The following is a 21624-nucleotide window of genomic DNA, read 5'->3' on the forward strand; positions in this document are numbered from 1 at the left end:
TGTGGGCAACAGAGCCCGATGAGCTATCCCACGTTCAAAACTGTCGGATCGTGCAGCCTTTGTCTCTAGGGTCTCCAACCCTCATCATCAGCTCTCTAATGGGTAACCCGTCTAGGCAGCCAACTACCGCATCAATTCCATCGGCTTTCTCGGCAACTTCTTGCAACCGAGTCTACAAGAAACGAATACTATCAGGGACTTCTCTCAAGTAGAGCATTTGCTCTTCCATCTCTACCAGTTTGTCCACATGGGACTTATTCAAGTTCTTTGTCACCGACATGTTTACTGATTTTTCCCTCTGTGAGCCGACTTGGCTCTAATACCAACTGTCACAATCACACTTTTGGAAGCTTCTCTTAGCGATTGTGCGGCACTTGTTTCCGCTCACGAACAAGTCAGCCAATCCGAATAGGGAATGTCGATGGCACACCGAGTGCCTCTCGCAACCTCCACCCCCGTTTTAGGGAAAACGATTTTAGAAAACGGGTTTGGAGAAAAAGGTTTTCGCAAGCATTTTGGAGTATATGAGTAGAGAGAGATTGTAGTAGACTAGAAAGCAATGAGCAACAACAACAGCTTTATAGCGTACTACTCCTGGTATGGAGAAGTGATGGTTAGTCTTATCCCCATATAGTGCATTCTAAACAAAAAGCCAACTGACACCCTTGCATATGCAAAAGGGCAAGCGGTCACTTACAATAAAAATACAAGGAAAGCAAACTAACTTAACTAATACAATACATGACATGAAAACATGATAAAAGGGGGTTGGATTGGGTATGCGGCCATGGGTAACAGACCCTGGACAAGCATGACTGTGACACCGATGATGCCATGGATGGGCGGTGGAGTAGTCTCTCTCGAGCTCTATCTCCGACGAAGCTCCGGTCGTCAATCGGAAAGGGTTGTGGGAAATGAAGAACTCTTAAAGACTGTCTATTCATGCTCTCGTCTGTGATCACAAGAATCTGCCTAAGGCAAAGACTCGGATGCTTTGAATTTGGGCTCCAAGGCTCTATTTATAGAGTTCAAATGCCAACAACATTGGTAATCCCACTTTGAATCACTGTCATTCATGTCGTGGTAGGTGAAATGTCATCATGACCTTATCTCTTTGACACTCCCGAGGTATGTGTTCATGATTGTTTCTTTTGGAGTATCAACGCATCCCACCCACTTTGCGATCACTCTCTATCACCGCTATCACTCTGTAGTTGCAGCATTCCATGCTATGAACTTGTCTTCATGAAAATCAACACATGCGATCAACTTTACAATGGTCTGGGATCAACGCATGCAATCAATTCCTGTGATAACTACAAAAATAGACATTTTGACGCAAGATAACGCATGATATAGGGTTAACGGAAATTTTCAGCACTGATCGACACAAGCTCATTTTTGCACATGAATTCTTATCAATATCAACGCATATATTGCTCATCAACCCTCATGATTCTAAGTAAAAGGCTACAATAGCTTGTATTTCTACAAGCTATCAAATTCATATGAAATAACCATTCAAATGAAGGAACAGTGCAGCGCTTGCTCCTGTTTATTGGGTTACTAATGCGAGTCTTATAGTATCTTGGGTTGTTTCTTGAATCATAAGTATCTAGTATGTTTCTTGAGTAGTTAGGGTGGTTAGTCCTTATTTTAGGGTAATTAGGTATTACCAAGAACCATTGTTTGTATCTTAGGACAACTCTTTAAACTCAAATCATTTAATGATCTGTTTCCTGTTCACATAACAGTTATAGGGTTAGTTTAGCTAGTCGGCAGAACTCAAGTTATAAATAGCTTGCTGTAAATTGTAATTATTTGTAAAGATCAATTTTTGAATAAAACTCACTTCCGGATTTCAGTTTCCATCGGTTACTGGCTGAGGTTGTTTTAGTAGGATCGAGAAATATTTTTAGTTTACACACTATACATTTGAAGGATTTGCGGTTCACTAATCATTCTATTCAGAATTAGCTCACTTTTACAGAGTTATCAGATGTCGTATGTTAGTTCCCTTCTAAAGTTCTTTCAAACCTAAAATTTGTGGGAAATTATTAAGAACCAAGATAGTATGGACTACCTTTGTCCCACGTCGGTTAGAATGGGATGGCCAATGTGGTACTAAAATGGCTTGGCTCTCCCATCTGAATAGTTGGCTTTTGAGATGTGGTTCTCCAAAGTGCTTAAGTACCTAACAAAATTATTCCCTCCAACTGGCATATGTGGCTACCATATTATAACTTCAACAATGAACAACGAAGAACAGAGAGATTGAAAGTTTATTTCGGTAATCTAAGTATATCTATCACGATTGACTAGCAATTGTAAGATCGATTCATTTTATTAAAGTCTTGTTTTCCAAAAAAAATGGGAAACCAAGATATGCCATTGGAACAAAATTTTTATTTTTATTCCGTAAAAGAATGACTTGAACTTACCTTAGTCTCCACTGTGGAAGAAGAACCTAGAATAGAAGGCAAGAGCATTTGGTCCTTCTCCCTAAGCCTTCGAATCAATCTTGGAAAAATAGCTTGAGCAGGAGTAATACTAAGTTGGGTGACCACTTGGTAAGGCCTTGTGTTGCATCTTTTTTAAAAAATTGTTCAAACAATTAGACTATATCAGCATATCGCCTCTTTCAAAAGTACTGACCAACATAGTACTTTTTGGGGATGTTTGAGGCATTGAGTCAAGTTATGAAGTCAGAGTTAGGAAGTTTGTGTTTAGAATGCAAATTTGTAAGATGAAATTCCCTGATAAATGTACAAAATAGAGAAAGAGAGGAAGATGGAGTTCCTCGATAAATGTGTAAACTTCAATAGGAAACACTATTGAAGTTGAGTTATTTAACACCAACTTATGAAGTTGTAGGTCAAACACCCCCTTTATTTTATTTGGTATTTGGTATCTTGTATTTTCAAGCATTGCACTCTTTCCATTATATCATTTAAAGAATAAAATATTTGAATACATCATTTTTCTTACAGAAATTCGAACATATCTTACTGATTCATTTGATTCTCCTATAGTTACTATTTCTGACAAGAATTCCTGAGCAGCCTCTGCCAAATTGAAAACCATGATCCTTCCATCTCGAGCGTTATAATTTGCCTGGAAAATACAAACAATTGTTATCTCGGTATGAAGATTCAAAGACGGGGAAAACCATAAATTTCAAGTCTACCCATTAACAATCAACCATAGCAAACGAAACTTTTAAAATATATGGCGTTATGAAGCAATATATGGTGTTATGAAGCGATGAAAACTCCAATTGTGCTCTTGCGGATTCTTCAACTTTTATTTTTGAACCAGATACGTTTTTTCTTTTTTTTTTTTTTTTTTAAGGAAACATAATTTTTCATTGATATAATGTAGTTGAAAAATATATTTCCTATCGATTTCCTAAAAAAATAAAAGGTTTCTTAAATAGAAAAAATACCCATTACAAAATATAAGTACTAACAAATATTACAAAATATTTTTTTTATATCCATGAGTTTTCGGGTCAACTTACACGCACCTCGACTAATCTCATGGAACTACCCGCCTAACCCTACAGCATTCGAGTATCAAGGAAACTCGTAGGAAATTAATTTCCAGGTAGGTGGCCACCATGGATTTTACAAAATAAATACAATGAAGATATTAATGTTGAAATATGGTGTATTTGCCCTAAGGGCATTTTAGTCTTTTATTTCTCTCTGCTATTTTAAGGTTGTTTTGAGTCTATTTATTTCTGAGTCGGTGGTGCTTTGTAGATGTAACAAATTAATAAGAATTTATCTATCGTGGTTTTTTCTCCCTGGCTTAGAATTTTCCACGTAAACCTTGTCTTCATCTTTTCTTCCCTTATTTTTCAATATGGTATCAAAGCAAGGTGATGAAACCCTAGCTGCGATAAAAGAAATTCAATCACCAACCCTAGCAAGTGATGGAACTATGGCAGAAGCGACAAATACCGCTGCAATTCAGGCTACCGTTGACCGATATCTTCGATCCACCCTCAACCCAGTGCAATCACAGCAGCTGATTGGGACCAGCCCAACCGCGCCGCACGAGATCCAACTGTCGATTGGAGCCCCCTTAGCCACCTCGTCGATCAGGATTCCGCCAGCTGCTCAATCGCACGTTCAAGCAACCGCTCAACCAATCCAACCGGGAATCACTCCACCGTACAAACGATCGAGACCAACTTCGCGCCGATCCCTCAGCTCCAAATTACCAAGTCGTGTGCCGATCTCTTAGCTTCGCGCCGATCGGGACCAGCCGTGCAAAAGATCACGCTAGGCTCCAACTCCAGCACCGAGCCGTTCGAGCAACACTTCCGAGTTGGTCCGTCCTCCAACGTTCTTCCAGTCGGAGCACCGCTTTTGTCCAACACTCTCCAAGAATCGGTTCTTCCAGTCGAAACGCCAGCCCTCCAGCCGCCACACCAACCTCCTGTCTAGCCTCAATTTCGAGTCATAGATCATATGGGGAAGCTTCTTCCTCGGTTTCATGTGGGCAGAAACATCCTACAACCCCCTACATATCCCATCAGCATGGGTCGATTGGTTATAGTGGCTTAGGACCGATAAGTCTATCCCCGGTTGGAGTTCAACAACAATTGGCTAGTCTTCAACAACAGATTGCAGCGTTCGGGGCTATTTTTGGGACCGCAAATCTCTAGACAAATTCCCACTCAGATTTCCCGTCCAATCTATCTTTGTATACAGACAATTCAGTAACTACTTTCCCTCATTTACCTACTGCACATATTTTATCTGGATCTGTGAGAAATTCTAAAGGAATAATCACAAGAGAGAAAATGAATGGCCAACATTATTTCTCCTAGTCACAATCCATTAAAATGGCTCTCAAGGGGCGACATAAGTTCGAGTATTTAACTAGTGGGATAGCAAGTAGAGACCCTCAAAAGTGTGTTTGGAAGGGAGAGGACTCCTTCCTCCACTTGATGCTGATTAACAGCATGGAACCCCAAATCGAAAAACCTTTGCTCTATTCTTCTTCTGCTGGGGACATTTGCGACGAAGTCTAGAAGTTGTATTCTAAAAGGCAAAACGCAACACGCCTATATACATTGCGGAAACAGGTCCATGGATGCAAATAAGGGACCATGGATGTGACTTCGTACTTCAATAAACTGTCTTTACTGTGATATGGACTTGTGTCAAGAGATTGTCTGGAATTGCTCATGTGGCAGAGTTTAACATTTGAAGATTGAGGAAACTGATCGAGTTTATGTTTCCTTGCTAGGTTGAACTCAAAATTTGATACTGTTCGTAGTCGAATTATGGGACAAAGACCGATACCGTCCCTTATGGAGGTTTGCTTTGAGGTCAGGTTGGAGGAAGATAGGTCGAGTGCTATGAACGGTTGCGTTGTTACAACTGTTGACTCGGCTACGCTCGAGGTGAAATCATTTGGATTTGATAATGACAAGCAGAATGGGAAATCTCCTCCAATATATGAACATTGCAAGAAACCATGGCTCACGAAAGGTCAGTGCTGGAAACTACATGGTCAAGCCCCGAATGGCAAACGTCGTCCTCCGGATGACAAGTCAAAATCTAGTAGAGCACTCGTGAGTGTACTGATGTTGCTACACAGTCTTAGATGACCAACCCAAGTGACCCAGGTACTGTTGGGGTCAGTGCGATTGTCCAATCAAGTACCCCTCAATCTTTTTAGTCTTCTTATTGAGGGATAAGAATCATGGATACTAGATTCAGGAGCAACCGATCACTTAACTGGTTCATCTAATCGATTCTTCTCATATTCTCCAAGTGCTGGAAATGAGAGGATTTGGATTGTAGATGGGTCTTTTGCTCCTGTTGCAGGAAAAGGTCATTTGTCTCCCTTCCATGGCTTGATCTTACGGAATGTGTTACACGTGCCAAAGATCTCTTACAATTTGTTGTTTATAAGTAAAATAACTAGGGATTTAAACTGCAAAGTTATTTTCTCACCTGATGTTGATTCCTTTCAGGACTTGAACTCGAGGACGACAATTGGCACTGCCCGGCATGATAGGGGTCTCTATTTCCTTTCTAATGATGCTACCTCTAGGAGTTTGTCTAGGACTAGTTTATTAGCTTCATTTACAATTTCAGAAAAATATTATTTGTTATGGCATTTCCGCCTTGGTCATCTAAACTTTCAATATATGAAATATTTGTTTCCCCATTTGTTTCGTGATGTGGATATTTCTTCGTTATCTTGTGATGTCTGTATACGTGCAAAATAGCCCAGGGTTTCCTTCCCCTCTCAGCCTTACAAATCTTCCCAACCTTTCCCATTTGGTTCATAGTGATGTTTAGGGTCCTTCAAACGTCACTACCTTATCCGGTAAGCGCTGGTTTGTCACTTTTTTCGATGATCACACCCGTCTTACATGGATCTTTCTTCTTACTGATAATTCGGAAGTCACGTCTGTTTTCCAAAAGTTCTATGGTCGAAACACAGTTTAATACGAAGATTGCTATTCTTCGAAGTGACAATGGGCGGGAGTTTGTTAATAACACCCTGCGCGAGTTTTTAACTTCGAAAGGCATCGTTCATCAAAATTCGTGTGCTTATACCCCACAACAAAATGGAGTGGCCGAACGAAAAAATCGCCACCTTATCGAGGTTGCCTGTTCCCCCATGCTTCCTATGTCTCTCCCCTCATACTTATGGGGGATGCTGTTTTAACTGCTGCACATCTTATTAATCGGATGCCCTCCCGTGTTCTTAAATTCCACACACCCCTTGAGTGTTTCAAAGAGTCTTTCTCATCCACGTGTCTCATCCCAGATGTCCCCCTTCGGGTGTTTGGGTGTATTTCCTTTGTTCATAGCCACGGTCCTCACCATACTAAATTTGCTGCTCATGCTCAAAAATGTGTCTTTGTCGGGTATCCACTTCACCAACGAGGTTATAAGTGCTTTCATCCGTCCTCTTCAAGGGGAGATCACTAGTGAAGAGACTAACTCATCTACATATTCCATTCCTATAGACTTCATTCCTGCACCTATCCTCGATACAAATGACCCTGTCCTTCCTACTAAACAAGTACCCTGGATAACATACTACAGGAAGAATCTTATAAAGGAAATAGTGTCTCCTGTTGCTCCACCGGAAACTGTCCAAGAATCGTAACCAGCACCAGCTCAAGTTCAAGGTACTTTTGTTTCTAATGATGGTTCTGAACGTGCAAATGATTGCATTAGAGGTGACGTGGGTAAGAATGATTGCATTGGAGGTGATGTGGGTGAGAATGGTGAGACTAATAAGATTGTCCCAGACAAGGTCGAAAGAGCAGGTAGTAATGGGTCACTAGGAGATACTCAGGGGAGTGAGGAGTTGCCATAAATGGGCAAGTGTGGTCCCCGTTCTTGTACTAATGAGAAGTCAGATAAACCAAGAGATTACGATGCCACGCTTGATGTAACAATTGCACTGCGGAAAGGGACTAGGTCATGTACTAGGTACTCTATGCATAGTTTCCTGTCTTACAGTAACTTGTCGTCTGGGTTTAAAGCCTTTCACTACCAATCTGGATACTGTGACAATACCTACCAACGTGCATATGGCCATGGAAATTCCCAAGTGGAGGGTTGTTAACAAAGACTGGCCTCTAGTGGCAAAGCTGAAAACAATCTGGGTTCTTCTCTCAGTTGCTGTTAACAAAAATTGGTCTCCCCATCAACTTGATGTAAAGAATGCATTCCTAAATGGTGAGCGCAGATGAGGTATATATGAGCCCTCATCCTGAATTTGAAGCACAATTTGATAGTCGGGTTTGTAAACTCAGAAAATCCTTATATGGCTTAAAACAGTCTCCGAGAGCATGGTTCGACAAATTTACCACCTTTGTTAAGTCCCAAGGTTTTGTTCAGGGGCATTCTGATCATACCTTGTTCACAAAGAGATCAACATCAGGGAAGATGGTGGTGTTGATTGTGTACGTTGATGATATTGTTCTGTCAGGTGACGATGCAACAGAGATTGCCAAATTAAAACGGAAAATGGCGGGTGAGTTTGAAATCAAAGATCTTGGTAGTTTAAGATATTTCCTCATAATGGAGGTAGCAAGATCGAAAGAAGGAATATTTGTTTCTCAACCAAAATATACTCTGGATTTGTTGAGGGAAACAAGAATGACTGAATGTAAACCCATTGATACTCCTGTTGAAGTCAATACCAAGCTGGGGGATTCTGTTGAAGGAGTTCCTATTAATAAAGAAAGGTATCAGTGTCTCGTAGGAAAATTGATTTACTTATCTCATATCAAACCAGATATATCTTATGCTGTCAATATGGTCAATCAGTTTATGTAGGCTCCTTACGTTAAGCATATGGAGGCCGTTACTCATATTCTAAGGTATTTGAAATCTGCTCCGAGAAAAGGCTTAATGTTCAGGAAACATGATAAAAGATCCATCAAGACTTGTACTGACTCAGATTGGGCAGGATCTGTTACAGATCGAAAATCAACCTCTGGATATTGTACCTTTGTGTGGGGTAATCTTGTTACCTGACGAAGTAAGAAACAATTGGTGGTTGCTAGAAGTAGTGTTGAGGCAGAATACAGGGCTATGAGCCTGGGAATATGCAAAGAGATATGGTTGAAGAAAGTTTTGTTTGATCTTCACCAGGACAGTCATGAGCCTATGAAACTTTATCGCGATAATAAGGCAGCTATCAGCATTGCCAACAATCTAGTGCAACATGATAGAACAAAACATGTGAAGATTGACAGACACTTCATTAAAGAAAAAATAGACAACGGCAGTATTTGTACTCCATACATTCCTTCAAGCCAACAGGTTGCTGATGTCCTCACTAAAGGATTTCCAAAGAAAAGCTTGGACACTTTTGTTAGCAAGTTCGGTATTATGATATCTATGTCCCAACTTAAGGGGGTGTTGAAATATGATGTATTTGCCCTAAGGGTGTTTTAGTCTTTTACTTCTCTCTGGCCTCTGCTATCTTAAGGTTGTTCTGAGTTTATTTATTTCTAAGTCTGTGGTGCTTTGTAGATGTAACAAATTAATAAGAATTTATCTATCGTGGTTTTTTCTCCCTGGTTTAGGGTTTTCCACGTAAACCGTGTCTGTCTTTTCTTCCCTTATTTTTCAATAATTAATAAACAAGAAAATAATCAATACTTCTGCTCAAGTTGGTTTGAAGATATCATTCATTGTCAGTTTATCAATCAAATTGTTGAATTGCCACTTTGGGAGGCCTTTAGTTAACACATATGCAATTTGTTCTGTTGTTGGAAGGCAGGAAATGTATATTACTCCTATATTAATCTTCTCCTTTATGAAGTGTTTATTAACTTTAATATGTTTTGTCCTTTCATAAAGAACTGGATTGTGGGTAATGGAAATTGTTGTCTTGTTATCACAGTAAATGCGATGGGCATTATCTGAGAAAATTCCAATTCTTCCACTAGCTTTTACATCCATACACCCTTGCAAATACCATGGGCTAATGCCCTAAATTCTGCTTCAGTACTACTTCTTGCAACCACACTTTGCTTTTTCTTTCGCCAAGTGACTAGACTCCCTCCAACAAATTAGTAACCAAAAGTGATCTTCTATCAATTGAAGTTGCCCACCCAATCAACATCAATGTACACTTCAACATGTAGGTGGTCATGCTTCTTAAAAAGTATGTCTTTTCCTAAAGTACCTTTCAAATATTTTAGGATCCTATAAACTGCTTCAAAGTGAGTAGAACTAGGAGCATGCATGAACTACTTACCATACAACTGCAAACGCTATGTCAGGATAGGTGTGAGAGAGGTATATGAATCTCCTCACAAGTTTCTGGTACTTTTCTTTTTCTTTAACCTCTTTTTCTATTCGGATGTCCCCAAAGGGACTTAACCTCTTTTTTTGTTGCAGCTAGCCATTTTAAATTCTGCTCTATAGGAGTTTCCATTGTCTTGTAACCAAGTAAAGCCATCTCTTTCGGTAGATCAAAAATATACTTCCTTTGGTTGACAAGGATGCCATTTTTTGACCCAGTAAACTCCATGCCTAGGAAATACTTTAGAGTCTCTAGGTCCTTGATTTGAAAATCATTAGCTAGTTTTTCCTTCACAATAGTTAGTTCTCTCTCATCATTACCTGTTAGAATAAAATCACCGACATACACTATCAAAACAACAACCTTCTCATTTTCAATAAGTTTATAGAACATAGTATGATAGGCTTGACTTTGAAGAATCCATAGCTTGTAACTACTTTTCCAAACGGTTCAAACCAGGCTCCGTATAACAATTTCTTTAACTTGCATACTTTGTATCACGAGATCCACCTCAAAATCAGATGGCAAATCCGAAGCTTCTTTAGGACACGGCTGGCAACACTACGCTGATTCTATAAATATTTAGCTTCGATTTTAGGTCAAAGGAGGAGAGTTTTAGCCGATTTTGAGAGCCCTCAACTCGGTTATGGCCATTCTTGGCCAAAACCCATGAAATTTCTTTAGACTTTGACTTGTATTTGAAGATTTTGGCATTTGGATTCATGTTTTGACGACTGGCTAGAGGCCCAGACGTCGATTTTGAGGTTTATTGGGAATTTTTTATGGATTTATGATATTTTCATGCATGTTCTAGGGATTTTCTGCTTGTTCTTATTTTTGTCTCTTTGCTTTGATTCATATACAATTTATGTTCAATTAATGTGACAAATTAGTCGTCTTAAACATGTTTTGTGTATGTTTGCTATGCATGTTGTAGTTATCCGTAATTGTAACCATAGCATGCTTAATTTGAGTAGAAATAGGTTTAGTTATAATTATGGTTCGATTTCTAGCTTTTCTAGGATCACCCAATAGCAAAAGATGATGAAACCTAAGGAAAGGAAATACGTCAGGTTAGATTTGGCTAATTTAACTTAATATTCTAATCAATCCAAGAACTTAATGCGGTTAACTAACTAAATAGACTTGCGTGACAATACTTAGTTAATTTAAGAATCAACATCCGCTTTGGTTTTCAAAAGGGAGTCTGTCTAACTTTTCTAGATAATCTATTAGGCTTGATAAATCAGTTAACCCATGAACATTTGCATGATAAATCAATGAATTAATCCATAGATAGTTCAACAACAATCTCTTAATTGACAAAAGTAATCTTATGTATCACTTTCTCTCTCTCAATCTATCATACTTTTTGCACTTTAATTTCCTACAATTTAGTTTTCTTGTCAATCCAAACTCAACCCCCCCCCCCCCCAAGACCAATTTAACGAGAGATTTTATCTTAGGCTCCATGTGATTCGACCCGGTCTTGCTACTAAGACTACTTGTTAGTTGAAATGCTAAATTGTGAATATAAATATTATTTGATTGATAGAAAGTCTCGACAACTTCCTGTACATCAATTTGTTACCTGGACCTCCTCCTCCTTCAATAGATCTTCTATCTTGAACATAATACATGACAATTTCTACAATAAACCCACTAAGTTTAATCCTCTTCCGACTCCAAAGCTTGCCTCTTGCCTCTAAAAGTGCTTTCAAAACCCCACCTGAGATCCACTCAAAAGAATGGAGACATACTTTCAGTCTTTTCCACAATGACCTTATGCCATACAGTGTCAAAAACAGGAAAAGCACCACTACTATTTAGTCGAGAAGGTCTCATCTCGCACCCCTAAATTACCTATGCCTAATCCCCTTTTTAGATGATATAATATTAAATTTGCCTTCACCCATAAACAAAGCTAGGATTTTATCTTATTCAATTCTAGCCTTTGTTTGTCGATCTTTGCCTTCATCAATTGGTCGTTGATGGAGGCAAATTTACACAAATTCCGATCTCTCGTAACAGAGCATTAGGGTTTTAGCTCTAGCCGCCACTTCATCCGATCAGCTCCAGCCGCAGCCACCACCTGCTCAACGTCACCGCCACCCAGGTATAGATATATTCCATTTACTGTGAGTTTTGCTCGCGCACATCTATAGCCCCCAAGATCATTGGTCTTGTTTCATGTCGTCATGCCCAAATTTGAGACGAACAGACGGTGTGCTGGAAGGAGTACGTGATGGTGACGTCGCTCAAAGTGCGTGACGGCACCCATGCCAGTGATGGGAAGAGTGCATTAGTAGATCAAAGGATCTACAGAGGTGGCTGACGGCCTATGAAGCACAGATACTTCAAAGTGGGCAGAGAATCGGTATCAGATACGTATCTATACTGGTACATCCAGATATGTGAATGAAGTATCTGTTTTCTAATTTTGGACATGCATGTCCCTTTCCAGATATGTGAAGGGGACACGACAATAAAAAATAATAAAAATAAAAAAATAAAAAATACACTTGGTTTGAATTTTAAGCCCACAACCCACTTATTTTATAAAAATATTATAATTTCCAACAACCCAAAAAGGAAAATAAGTAAAATAAAAATAGAAAAATAAAACAAACCCTAAAATCAAATTTCCCTCTCATCCGATTCACATTCAGTCTCTTCTGTATTCTCTTCGTCTCCAATGCACAAGTCACGCCGCCCCCCATCTTCTTCCCATTTATTCGACTAAGCAAAGCCAAACCTGCATTGTTCGTCGCCGCACCGCAGCCTTGCTGTCGACCATGCCTCAGAAGAAAAATAAGGGTAGAAACTAGGATGGGGGAAGAACAACAAGAAAAAGATGATGAGTCGGTACTTGAGAGGAGGAGACAAATAAAATGAAGAAGAAGAAAAAGAAAAGTAAAAAGAGGAAGAGGGGCCTATGAAGGAAGGAAGTCGATTGAGAGGCTTTTCATATTTCTAGAAGGAATAAAGGACTACATGCAAACTACACATCAACACTGGCTGCCAAATGGCAAGATTTTTCCTAAAATTCTACATTTTATAGGATTGTTTAATACTTAGTTGCTAATTTTAGCACATTTGAAAAATTCTCCACTTTTTTCCCTAAATTATTTATGCTAATTGTTGTTTTAAATATTAAACAATCTCGTTACTATCATTATGTTTTTATAGTTCAATTTTTTAATCCATAATGGCTAATTTTAATTATTTTACTAAATGTATAAATATAAAGAAAATATATGTAAAATATAGATATAAAAAATGACGTATCCTCAAATGTATCCGTAGTTTTTTAGAAATTGACGAATCGTCGTATCCTATCATATCCGTATTCGTATTTGTACTTCATAGGTGGCAGCTAGAATATCTACACAAAAACCCCAAAGGGCTCTGATACCATATTGTTTTGGGTACATTATTGAATAATTAGCTTAATCATAATAATTTTACAAAGGTGAATGGAAGATTACATAGACACGAACAAAACCAACAAAGGAAAGAAACAGGAAAGGAAAAATACTAGAAAGGAAAAATATAGGTAAGGACAATACATAAAATCCATAACTGGAATAAATCATAATCTCTGTTAACACACCCAAAATCCAATGGCTTGGCCACTACTCGTGGCCCTACTAAAGGAGAACCCTTCCCCTTGTCAATCCCTTCCCATAAGAAATCCCTCCAAAACTTCTCCAAATCCTATTAACGACAGGGGTACCCCAAACAGGGAAAGAAAAGTTTTTGGCAATAATAACTACATAAATCTTTGTTTCAGTGTTGCCATTATCACCCATTAAAATGTAATGGTTCAATGCTTTAAGAATAAAAAAATAGGGCCTAAGGGAGAATCTAAAACTAGTTGAATTGGTACAATTACTGAAATACTACCAATTCAACTTGTTGTACAATTACTGAAATAAATGTCGTATCTACAAAAGTACTTTTAAAAAATTTAGAAATAAACAGGTATATGTTTCATCAAATAACGCTAGCTTGTACCTGTTCGTGGAGAAGAGAAAGTAGCTTTTCAATGTCACCTTTTGCCAAACCTCTCTCCGGAGTTATAAGCAACTTTGGGCATTTGTATGGGTATCCAGGTAAGTACCTAACTAATAACAAGAAGAAATATAGATTTAACTCAGCAACTCAAGAAGAAAAACAAAAATAAAATTGAAAACAGCCATACTTCACCGAAAGAAGAGCAGATACATCTAGATCTTCGAACCCCATGTCATTTGAATATGGTCTGATTGCCAAGGAAAAATTGAAGCTCAAAGACTAAAATATTTTAATTCATTGGTATAGAAGGTGCAGTAGAATATAAGACATACTTAAGTTTGATGGTAACTTGAGGAGAAGGACCAGTGACAACTTTGCAGTCTTCTTGAAAGATCGCACACCTAAAAACAAAATAATGTAGATTTTGATTTTTAGTTTTTCTTTCTATTGGAACTTTGTCTCCTTCACATGGGTGGAGGATACTTTACCTCTAGAACTATTTTTATAAGAAACAACACTTTCATTGAGAAACATGAAAGAATACAAAAAGGCACACAGAAACAAAAACCATATTAAGCAGTCACAACAATTAACTATATAGAAATGGAGTCCAGCCCAAAAGAATAATTATAGAACTCTTTGGTAATCTGAAACTTCTTGACAATTTCTACAATAAGAAACAAAATCATTGATAAAATGAAAGATATTATAAGAAATTCACCAATTGAGAACGATAGACTTAAGGGAAAATAAGAAATGTGTTTGGAAGAAGAAATCCAGAAAGAAGTGAAATAGATAATTAAATTCCATCCCTCCCCTCTTGTCCTTCCCCCTCTATAAAAACCCTTCATTTCTTTCTAGCCAACTGCCAAGTCTCCCTGGAAACGGCTTTATTTGCATTAAGCCACAAGATGGTTCTTTTCTTGTTGACAGAAATATCCTATTTGCTTTTGCATCTCTTTTAATTTTTTTCCTTTTTTCCCCTTTTTTCATGTGACAAAGGAAACATTGCAGAATTGAACCAATATATTACAAACAAAAGCAACCAGAAAAAAAGTTAAAGAAAACTAAAACAACTAATTAACCTAACAATACAAAACCAAAAGAATACACGGACATCTTTTGTAACTTCTACCTGCATCAATGAAGAAAGTCATAAAGACAACCTTGTAAGAACAGCTTAAGGCTACTTGCATTGCAAAACAGACATCCAAACAAAACTGAAAGGTTCCTCTAAATATTTAGAGAATGAGCAATCTAGAAACAAAAGTGAAGCATCTTAAGGAGGTGCACATCGCACACCACCTTGAAACATGTGTGCTTCTTCTAGTATTATCGTGAGTTCTAACTTCCTCCTAGAAAAAGGAACTGAAGGCCAGTTTAATATTCTTGGAGACTTGGATTACTTTTCTTTCCAAAATATTTTGCTAACTTCAATTGAGATAGAGTTGAGAAGATAGCAGAGATACTTTGAACTGAGATATATGGCAAAAATCATCCAGGTACTCTTTTTGTAGTTCAATGTGGCCAAGAGAGAGACCCAAAATCTTCTACACTTCATTCCAGTACCCCACCTACTCAACCCAATACCTAACTCAAGCCAACAACTATTCCCCCCTAGCAAGAGCATGAGTCTTAAGGAAACCATGGGAGGCAAACACCCCAACAACGGAGTTTAAAGCAATCAACCAACCACGCGATGGAGCTCAACAGGAAGGAGAGGATGAAGGAATAGTGATACCTGTATCTATTAACCCTAGCTTGACTTCTCAATTTTTTCATCTACATTGATAGAGAAAGATTTCCCACTAGTTGAGAATATTTGTTTAATTAGTTCCAGCCCATTAAAAGACAAGGGGGGTGGAAGAGGAGCAACAGTAGGACATAAGAAGAGGAGTTGTGTTAGAGAAGGGGTGGTGACAGATGGGGAGGAGAGGAAAAGAGCACCACTACTTACTTGTCTATACGATGATATGAACTCTTATCTCTACGTATGATGTAAAGTCGTAGTACATCCACAAAAAGTCAAAATCAAATTTGTCCTTTAAGTTTTAGTTTTATTTTCTGCACCAAAGGGCCACCAAATTCTTTTTCCTCGAGACCAAAAAAAATATTTTATGTTTTATAGCATTTAATCAACACTACAACTTTCCACCCATTGCAATCACCTCCAACCTAGAAAATGAGGTTGCATTCAACCTGTATAGCACTTCCGTCAACTGACCAAAGCAATGATTTTTTATTGCAATATTTTGGATCTCAACCAGTAGCAGATCTTCTATGACATCCACCAACCAAACCATCGTTTGGTAATCTGAGTTACATTTGTAGGGGTTAAAAGGAATTCCATACAATGACTGTCAGCTTCCTACTTCTATTTATCTCCCATTGATGGTAAAGATTTTGTTTTCTACCCCACAGTAGCATTGTAGTCATCGTTCAAAATGATAAAAGACGGAGGGGTTAACCCAATGCCAACCAATTAGAGATCAGTTAGGGTATGACGTAAATGGGATCCAACTGGTTGTAATTTATCATTAACGATTGGTTTCAATCGAATTGAATCTTATAAGGTAGAATAACAATGAACAATAAATCAGTAACAAGTTCCCACCCACCACCAATTGAACAACTTGCTAGTATATTAGAAGCATGGAGCAGACACCAATAACATAACAAAATCACTTAATGCAAAGAGGCACTTACAATGCAGTCATCTCTTCTGTGATAAGCTCGCTCTCTTCACCACTGAACGAGTAATCTGTCAGTGGTGTCCTTCCTTTGCTCCTCTTCCCACCCCTTCCCCCACCACGCCGCTTCTTCTTCGAACTCTGCCCCATTTCCAAAGCCAAACATAAAACTCGACCCGCAACCTCACATTCACAACCTCACCAGCATATTTCGTGGCCAATCACTCATGACCACGCCGTATCCATCTTCCACTTCACATCAATCTCTCTTACTCTCGCATAAGTCTAGTCCAAAATTCATTGAAAAAAACACAATTCAAAATGAACGCCTATCAGCTGATCCGATGAAATAAAATAACCTCAAAATGGAAAAACTGAAGTTCTGTGGCGTTTTGGAGTGGCAAGAACGTGGGACACTCGTGAATGAAGCAGCACGAACACGTAGAACAAAAGTCAGCGCAGATTGAGGTAAAGAAGCAATGGAATCAAACGGAGATTCTGAGACGGTGGGCAGCCGATTTTGATCCTGGTATGATTCCAAATTCGGAATTCGATTTCTGGAAGCCTATGTCGTTACGTTCCTTCATGAACAGAGTGGTGAGCTCCCACGAACCGTCCGTCTTCCAAGGCCGCCAAAAACATAAAAAAATTCTAGAATACACTTTTCAGAATTTTGATAAAAAGTAGTCTCTTCTTGCAAATTCCAATCTTAAGTCTTTTATGAAATGTGATCCTTTTTTAACACTAACACGTGTGGTGGTTTGGAATTTGAATCTCCCGCCTCAAGAAAATACACCATGAACTCTACGTATCCAAACACAATTCATTAGATAAAACATAAGTTACCATATCAAATATTGATAGTTTAATCTTTTACCTCTAAAATGGTTGAAACTATAGTTGATAACTTGTAGAAATACAAGTTATTGTGGCTTAGAATTATAATATTTAGTTGTCTTGGATGGAAATTTTCTCAACATTGTGAGAAAATGGGGCAAAATTACCTTTGTTGCATTTACATAGATGCAAAACTAAGATCCAGTGAAAACGCAGGAAAACAGGTGAAATGCAAAGGAGTAGCAACCTTGCTTTGGATACTATGTACAGAAAAGAATGTAACGAAGTATGAGTAATCAAGATATGAGATAAAACTACACCTAACACATAGAAGTGGACCAGTGACAACTGCAAAGAGCAACGTGAAAACGTTTTCTGGCTTGCTATAGTCCTGAATGGTAGAGAATGTTCCTCGTGTCTAGTTATATCAGCAGTGGCAAGGAGAGAAATCATCAGAATTCATACTTGAAAATCATTCTACATGTCGAAAACTAGAGAGCTAGAAAGAGTTTTCTTCCTTCCACCTTTCTATCTATCACAACCACTGCACGGTAGAGGGAGTAACATCAAGCTCAAGCTGACGGGAAGCAAGACATTGTCTCGGAAGCTTGTCCTACTATTCTACACCCACCATCTTCTCCCTATTTCATTTCATATTGTTACTCAACTTCTTATAGCTACTGTTTATTTATCAACATATCATGAACTTTATCTTCTTTATCTTCTTCACTTTTATCTCTTTTATAGTCATGACTAGCAAAATCTCTAATGGTTGAGGGTTAATACATCATTCCAACAAACATATTTGGGTAGAGGTTCATTTTACTTAATGTATATGTATTTTTAAGCTTTGTTCTATCTAGTTAATCAAATAAAATAGTAGTAGTTAACTGCTTGAGAGGGCAAGTGATTATGGATTTCATTAAGTAAAGTAGGAAGTATCTTTAGAGATAACGAGAACCCTACGTTCAAGCAACCTAAAGCATGCATCATAGAATGATTAATGTGGCTTACTCACCGAGAGGTTGAATTTATGTTTGTGGTTAAGAACATGAATTGAAACCCTCATTCATGTTCAAAGGACAAATGGTATTCATCTTAACCCCTTTTCTCTCATCTAAACATCTTCATTACATTCGCATTTTGCTTCTTTTGTCGTGCAATCTAAGTAAATAACATTTCTCCCCTAAACTTTAAGTTTTTTTTTTTTTGTTATTTTATTTCAAGCAATACATGAATATTGATGTTTGAGACTGAAAAAACCGAGTGAAGCATCATTGCTAGGTTAGTTTGGAACAAAATTCTCCATGTTCAACCTTGGTTCTCACTGAAATATCACTCTTTGAAAGTTTGCACTTGGGCTCTCAAAGAGAAAAACTTGTATTTATAATTGATTTAATCCATATCACTTTGAGCATTATATGTAAAACAACACTAGTAAATGTAACTATGTTAGTGTTGGCTTATGATATGTTTGGGAGTGATTCTAAAATGATTAAAATCACTTTTGTCATTTGTAAAATCATTATGAATATGTATTTTTATGATTCAAAACCAATTTTGATAAAATGAAAAATGGATTTAAAAGTGTTCCATTAATTATGTGCGTGACAAGAGTAAATTAACAATTTTAAAATCACTCTCAATTATGAGTAACAATTTTGAGAAAAATATAGCAAAAAAACATTTGTATTTTTATTTAATTTTTTAAATAAAAAGTATTTAATTGCAAATGACATTTTTAAAAACGTTTCACCACTTGTCCATAAGCTCAACCACGAAAGGATACTACCATGACTACATCTTCCAAGTTTCTTGACCACTTCTTTGTTCGGCACTTGAGGGTTCTTTTGACATGGCAAAGTCAAGGCTTGGTGCTTTGATATTACTTGTTAAGGACAACGAACCTCCAAATATATCTACTATGGTATGATATTATCCAATTCAGGCATAAACCCCTATGACTTTACTTTTGGCTACACCCAAAAGGTCTCATACTATTAGAGATAATTGTTCTTCTTTATATACTTACCTTATATCTATGGTTTTTTATGCAGATGGCCCCTTTCAAGGGCCTAAATGAATTTTGGCACACAGTTTAAAATCAAATAAAAAATGGTCTCCTGTTTGTGTTAGCCACCTGTGGAACACACCCGATGGCCTGACGCTCGACCATTGATCTCAATTCTTCCTTGTCTCTGGCTCCTGTCTCTCGATACTCAGTCTCGCTCCTCGTCTAACACCACTACCTCGCCTTTTTCTAGTAATTAATGTGTGTTGTACGAAATTTCACTCTAATAGAAAAACTCTAACAATTCCCACAATCATTTCAAACCAATTTAAATAAAAGCATTCTGCAACTTAAGTCCCTTTAAGATGAAGAACACAACACAAATTACTAACAAAGATAAAAGCCCCACGTTCCTTAAAAAAAACCCATAACTAGTTAGCTGCAAAGTATTAAAAATCAACGTTATGATGTTCTAAAGGATTTTGATTCATCATAGACAATTAGTTTCACATGTCAAGTAGGTAATTATACGATTTTTTTCTTGTTTTTTACATTGTGTGAAACACATCATGTAACCAATAGAAAATAAGGGAGTGTGTGCTATTATGATCATAAGTGAAGAGCGAGTATCTCGTAGTGGCATAGAGAGACGAGCGAAAAAATAGAACCATCAACGAGATGTAGCAAGTGAGCAAGGAGTAGGAGCGAGAGTAAGAGCAAACAATAGGGAACAGAAGTAAGATTTTAACAGAACTGCAATTTTTCAATTACCTTTTTTGTATTATTTTTTGAAGAATGGACAAAAAATCTCTATTAATTCAATATGGTCGTCCATGGAATGACAAGGAACAATGCTATAGTGGAGGTTGTTTGAAGGTATCACAGTGTCAAGCACATTGAAGTATAGTGAATTGAGAGATTACATATATGAACTTACAAAAGTTAGTTTGTTAAAGTTCAATATTATAACGAAGGTAAAATATAAGTTGGATTATGAATCTTCTCCAGTATGCTTAATGGACTACAATGATGTTCAATTACTCTTTTTGGATTCGGATCGTACTAGACCTAAGATATTCATAAGTGTTGAAAAAATCCATCAAGAGACAACATTTAAAAATACAGAGGCTACCAACCCAGGTATGGATTAGAGGATGTTATTCCTACTAGTGATAGTAATGAGCCATATATGGGTTGTAATGATGAATGGATACATGTAGAGAAAACCTAGATGATGTAAACATGGATGGGGTTGAGACTATAGAAAATGTGTTGCATCAAAATTTGGTGACAAAAAGGAGCATTCCTTCCATTGTAAATGTGCCACATCAGGATTTGGTTGCTCAAGGGAGTGTTCTTTCTATTGTAAATATATCGCATCCGACATCAGTTGCATCAACAAGTGATCCTTCCATTGTTAGTACCACAAAAAACTCGATTTCATAAGGGTTTGGTCATTTTGTTGTATATGTGCCTCATCATATTCTGAATGCATCTGGGTGTGTCAGAAGCGGGACCATCCACGAGTATTGTAAGAACTAGAGACTTGATCATACAACTAGAGTTTTCTCCAGGGGTGGATGTGGAGGTAGGCTAGATTTTCTTTTGCAAGAATAACATTAAGATGAAGTTATCAATGTTGGCTATGAAGAATAATCTTGAAATCCAAGTTAAGGAATCAAATATAAAATTGTACAATGTGCAGAGTATACACCAGATATGTAAATGGGTAGTTTGTGTAGTCAGAATGAATGGTTGTGACATCTTCAAGATCACAAAGTACACAGTTGTGTACACATGCTCAATTGAAGTTTTGAATCACGACCGGAGGCAAACTAGTGCCTTCGTAATTGGGGAGTTAATTAAGGACAAGTTTGGAGTTGGTCATGCAAACAAAATATGCCATATTATCGAGGGTATATTGCATGGCGAGCGAGGGAAACTACATTCGCGCTTGCAAGGGGGACTCCCGAGGAATCATACACTGACTTGATAATTATGGAGAAGCTCTGAAGATCAAAAACTTTGGAACCATATTCAAGATTGAACTTGAATAATCTTGCTTGACTAAATTCTCTTTTACTAACTTGAAAACGTTTTTTAATAAGAGTTTTCAACCCGGTGCAAGTGCACACGGCCAATAAGCAGTAAAAAATTTGGAAGAGTTCCAAGTTGTCTCCCAAGGGAATGGTTTTTCCACAAAAATTCTTACCGGCAACAAAATTTTCCTCAAAATTACAATTTTAGTAAGAAGGGAAAATT

General features: G+C 37.7%; 1 protein-coding gene across 3 annotated transcripts in view; it reads right to left on the reverse strand.

The window, feature by feature from the left end:
• Positions 1–17225, reverse strand: part of GCN2 (protein kinase family protein) — a 94247-nt gene extending 77022 nt beyond the window's left edge. For all 3 annotated transcript variants that reach the window (XM_039029330.2, XM_090312936.1, XM_039029329.2), the window contains exons 1-5: positions 16531–17225; positions 14157–14225; positions 14012–14071; positions 13825–13930; positions 3010–3114 (exon numbers count right to left, since the gene is read on the reverse strand). In XM_039029330.2, the coding sequence (XP_038885258.1) occupies positions 3010–3114; positions 13825–13930; positions 14012–14071; positions 14157–14225; positions 16531–16664 (474 nt within the window). In that variant the 5' untranslated portion in view covers positions 16665–17225. The remainder of the gene's footprint in view (positions 1–3009; positions 3115–13824; positions 13931–14011; positions 14072–14156; positions 14226–16530) is intronic.
• Between the last annotated feature and the right edge of the window lie 4399 nt (positions 17226–21624).

This window comes from Benincasa hispida, chromosome 4 (genome assembly GCF_027475165.1).
Source record: "Benincasa hispida cultivar pf3 chromosome 4, pf3_genome.v1.1, whole genome shotgun sequence".
Lineage (NCBI taxonomy): Eukaryota > Viridiplantae > Streptophyta > Magnoliopsida > Cucurbitales > Cucurbitaceae > Benincasa > Benincasa hispida.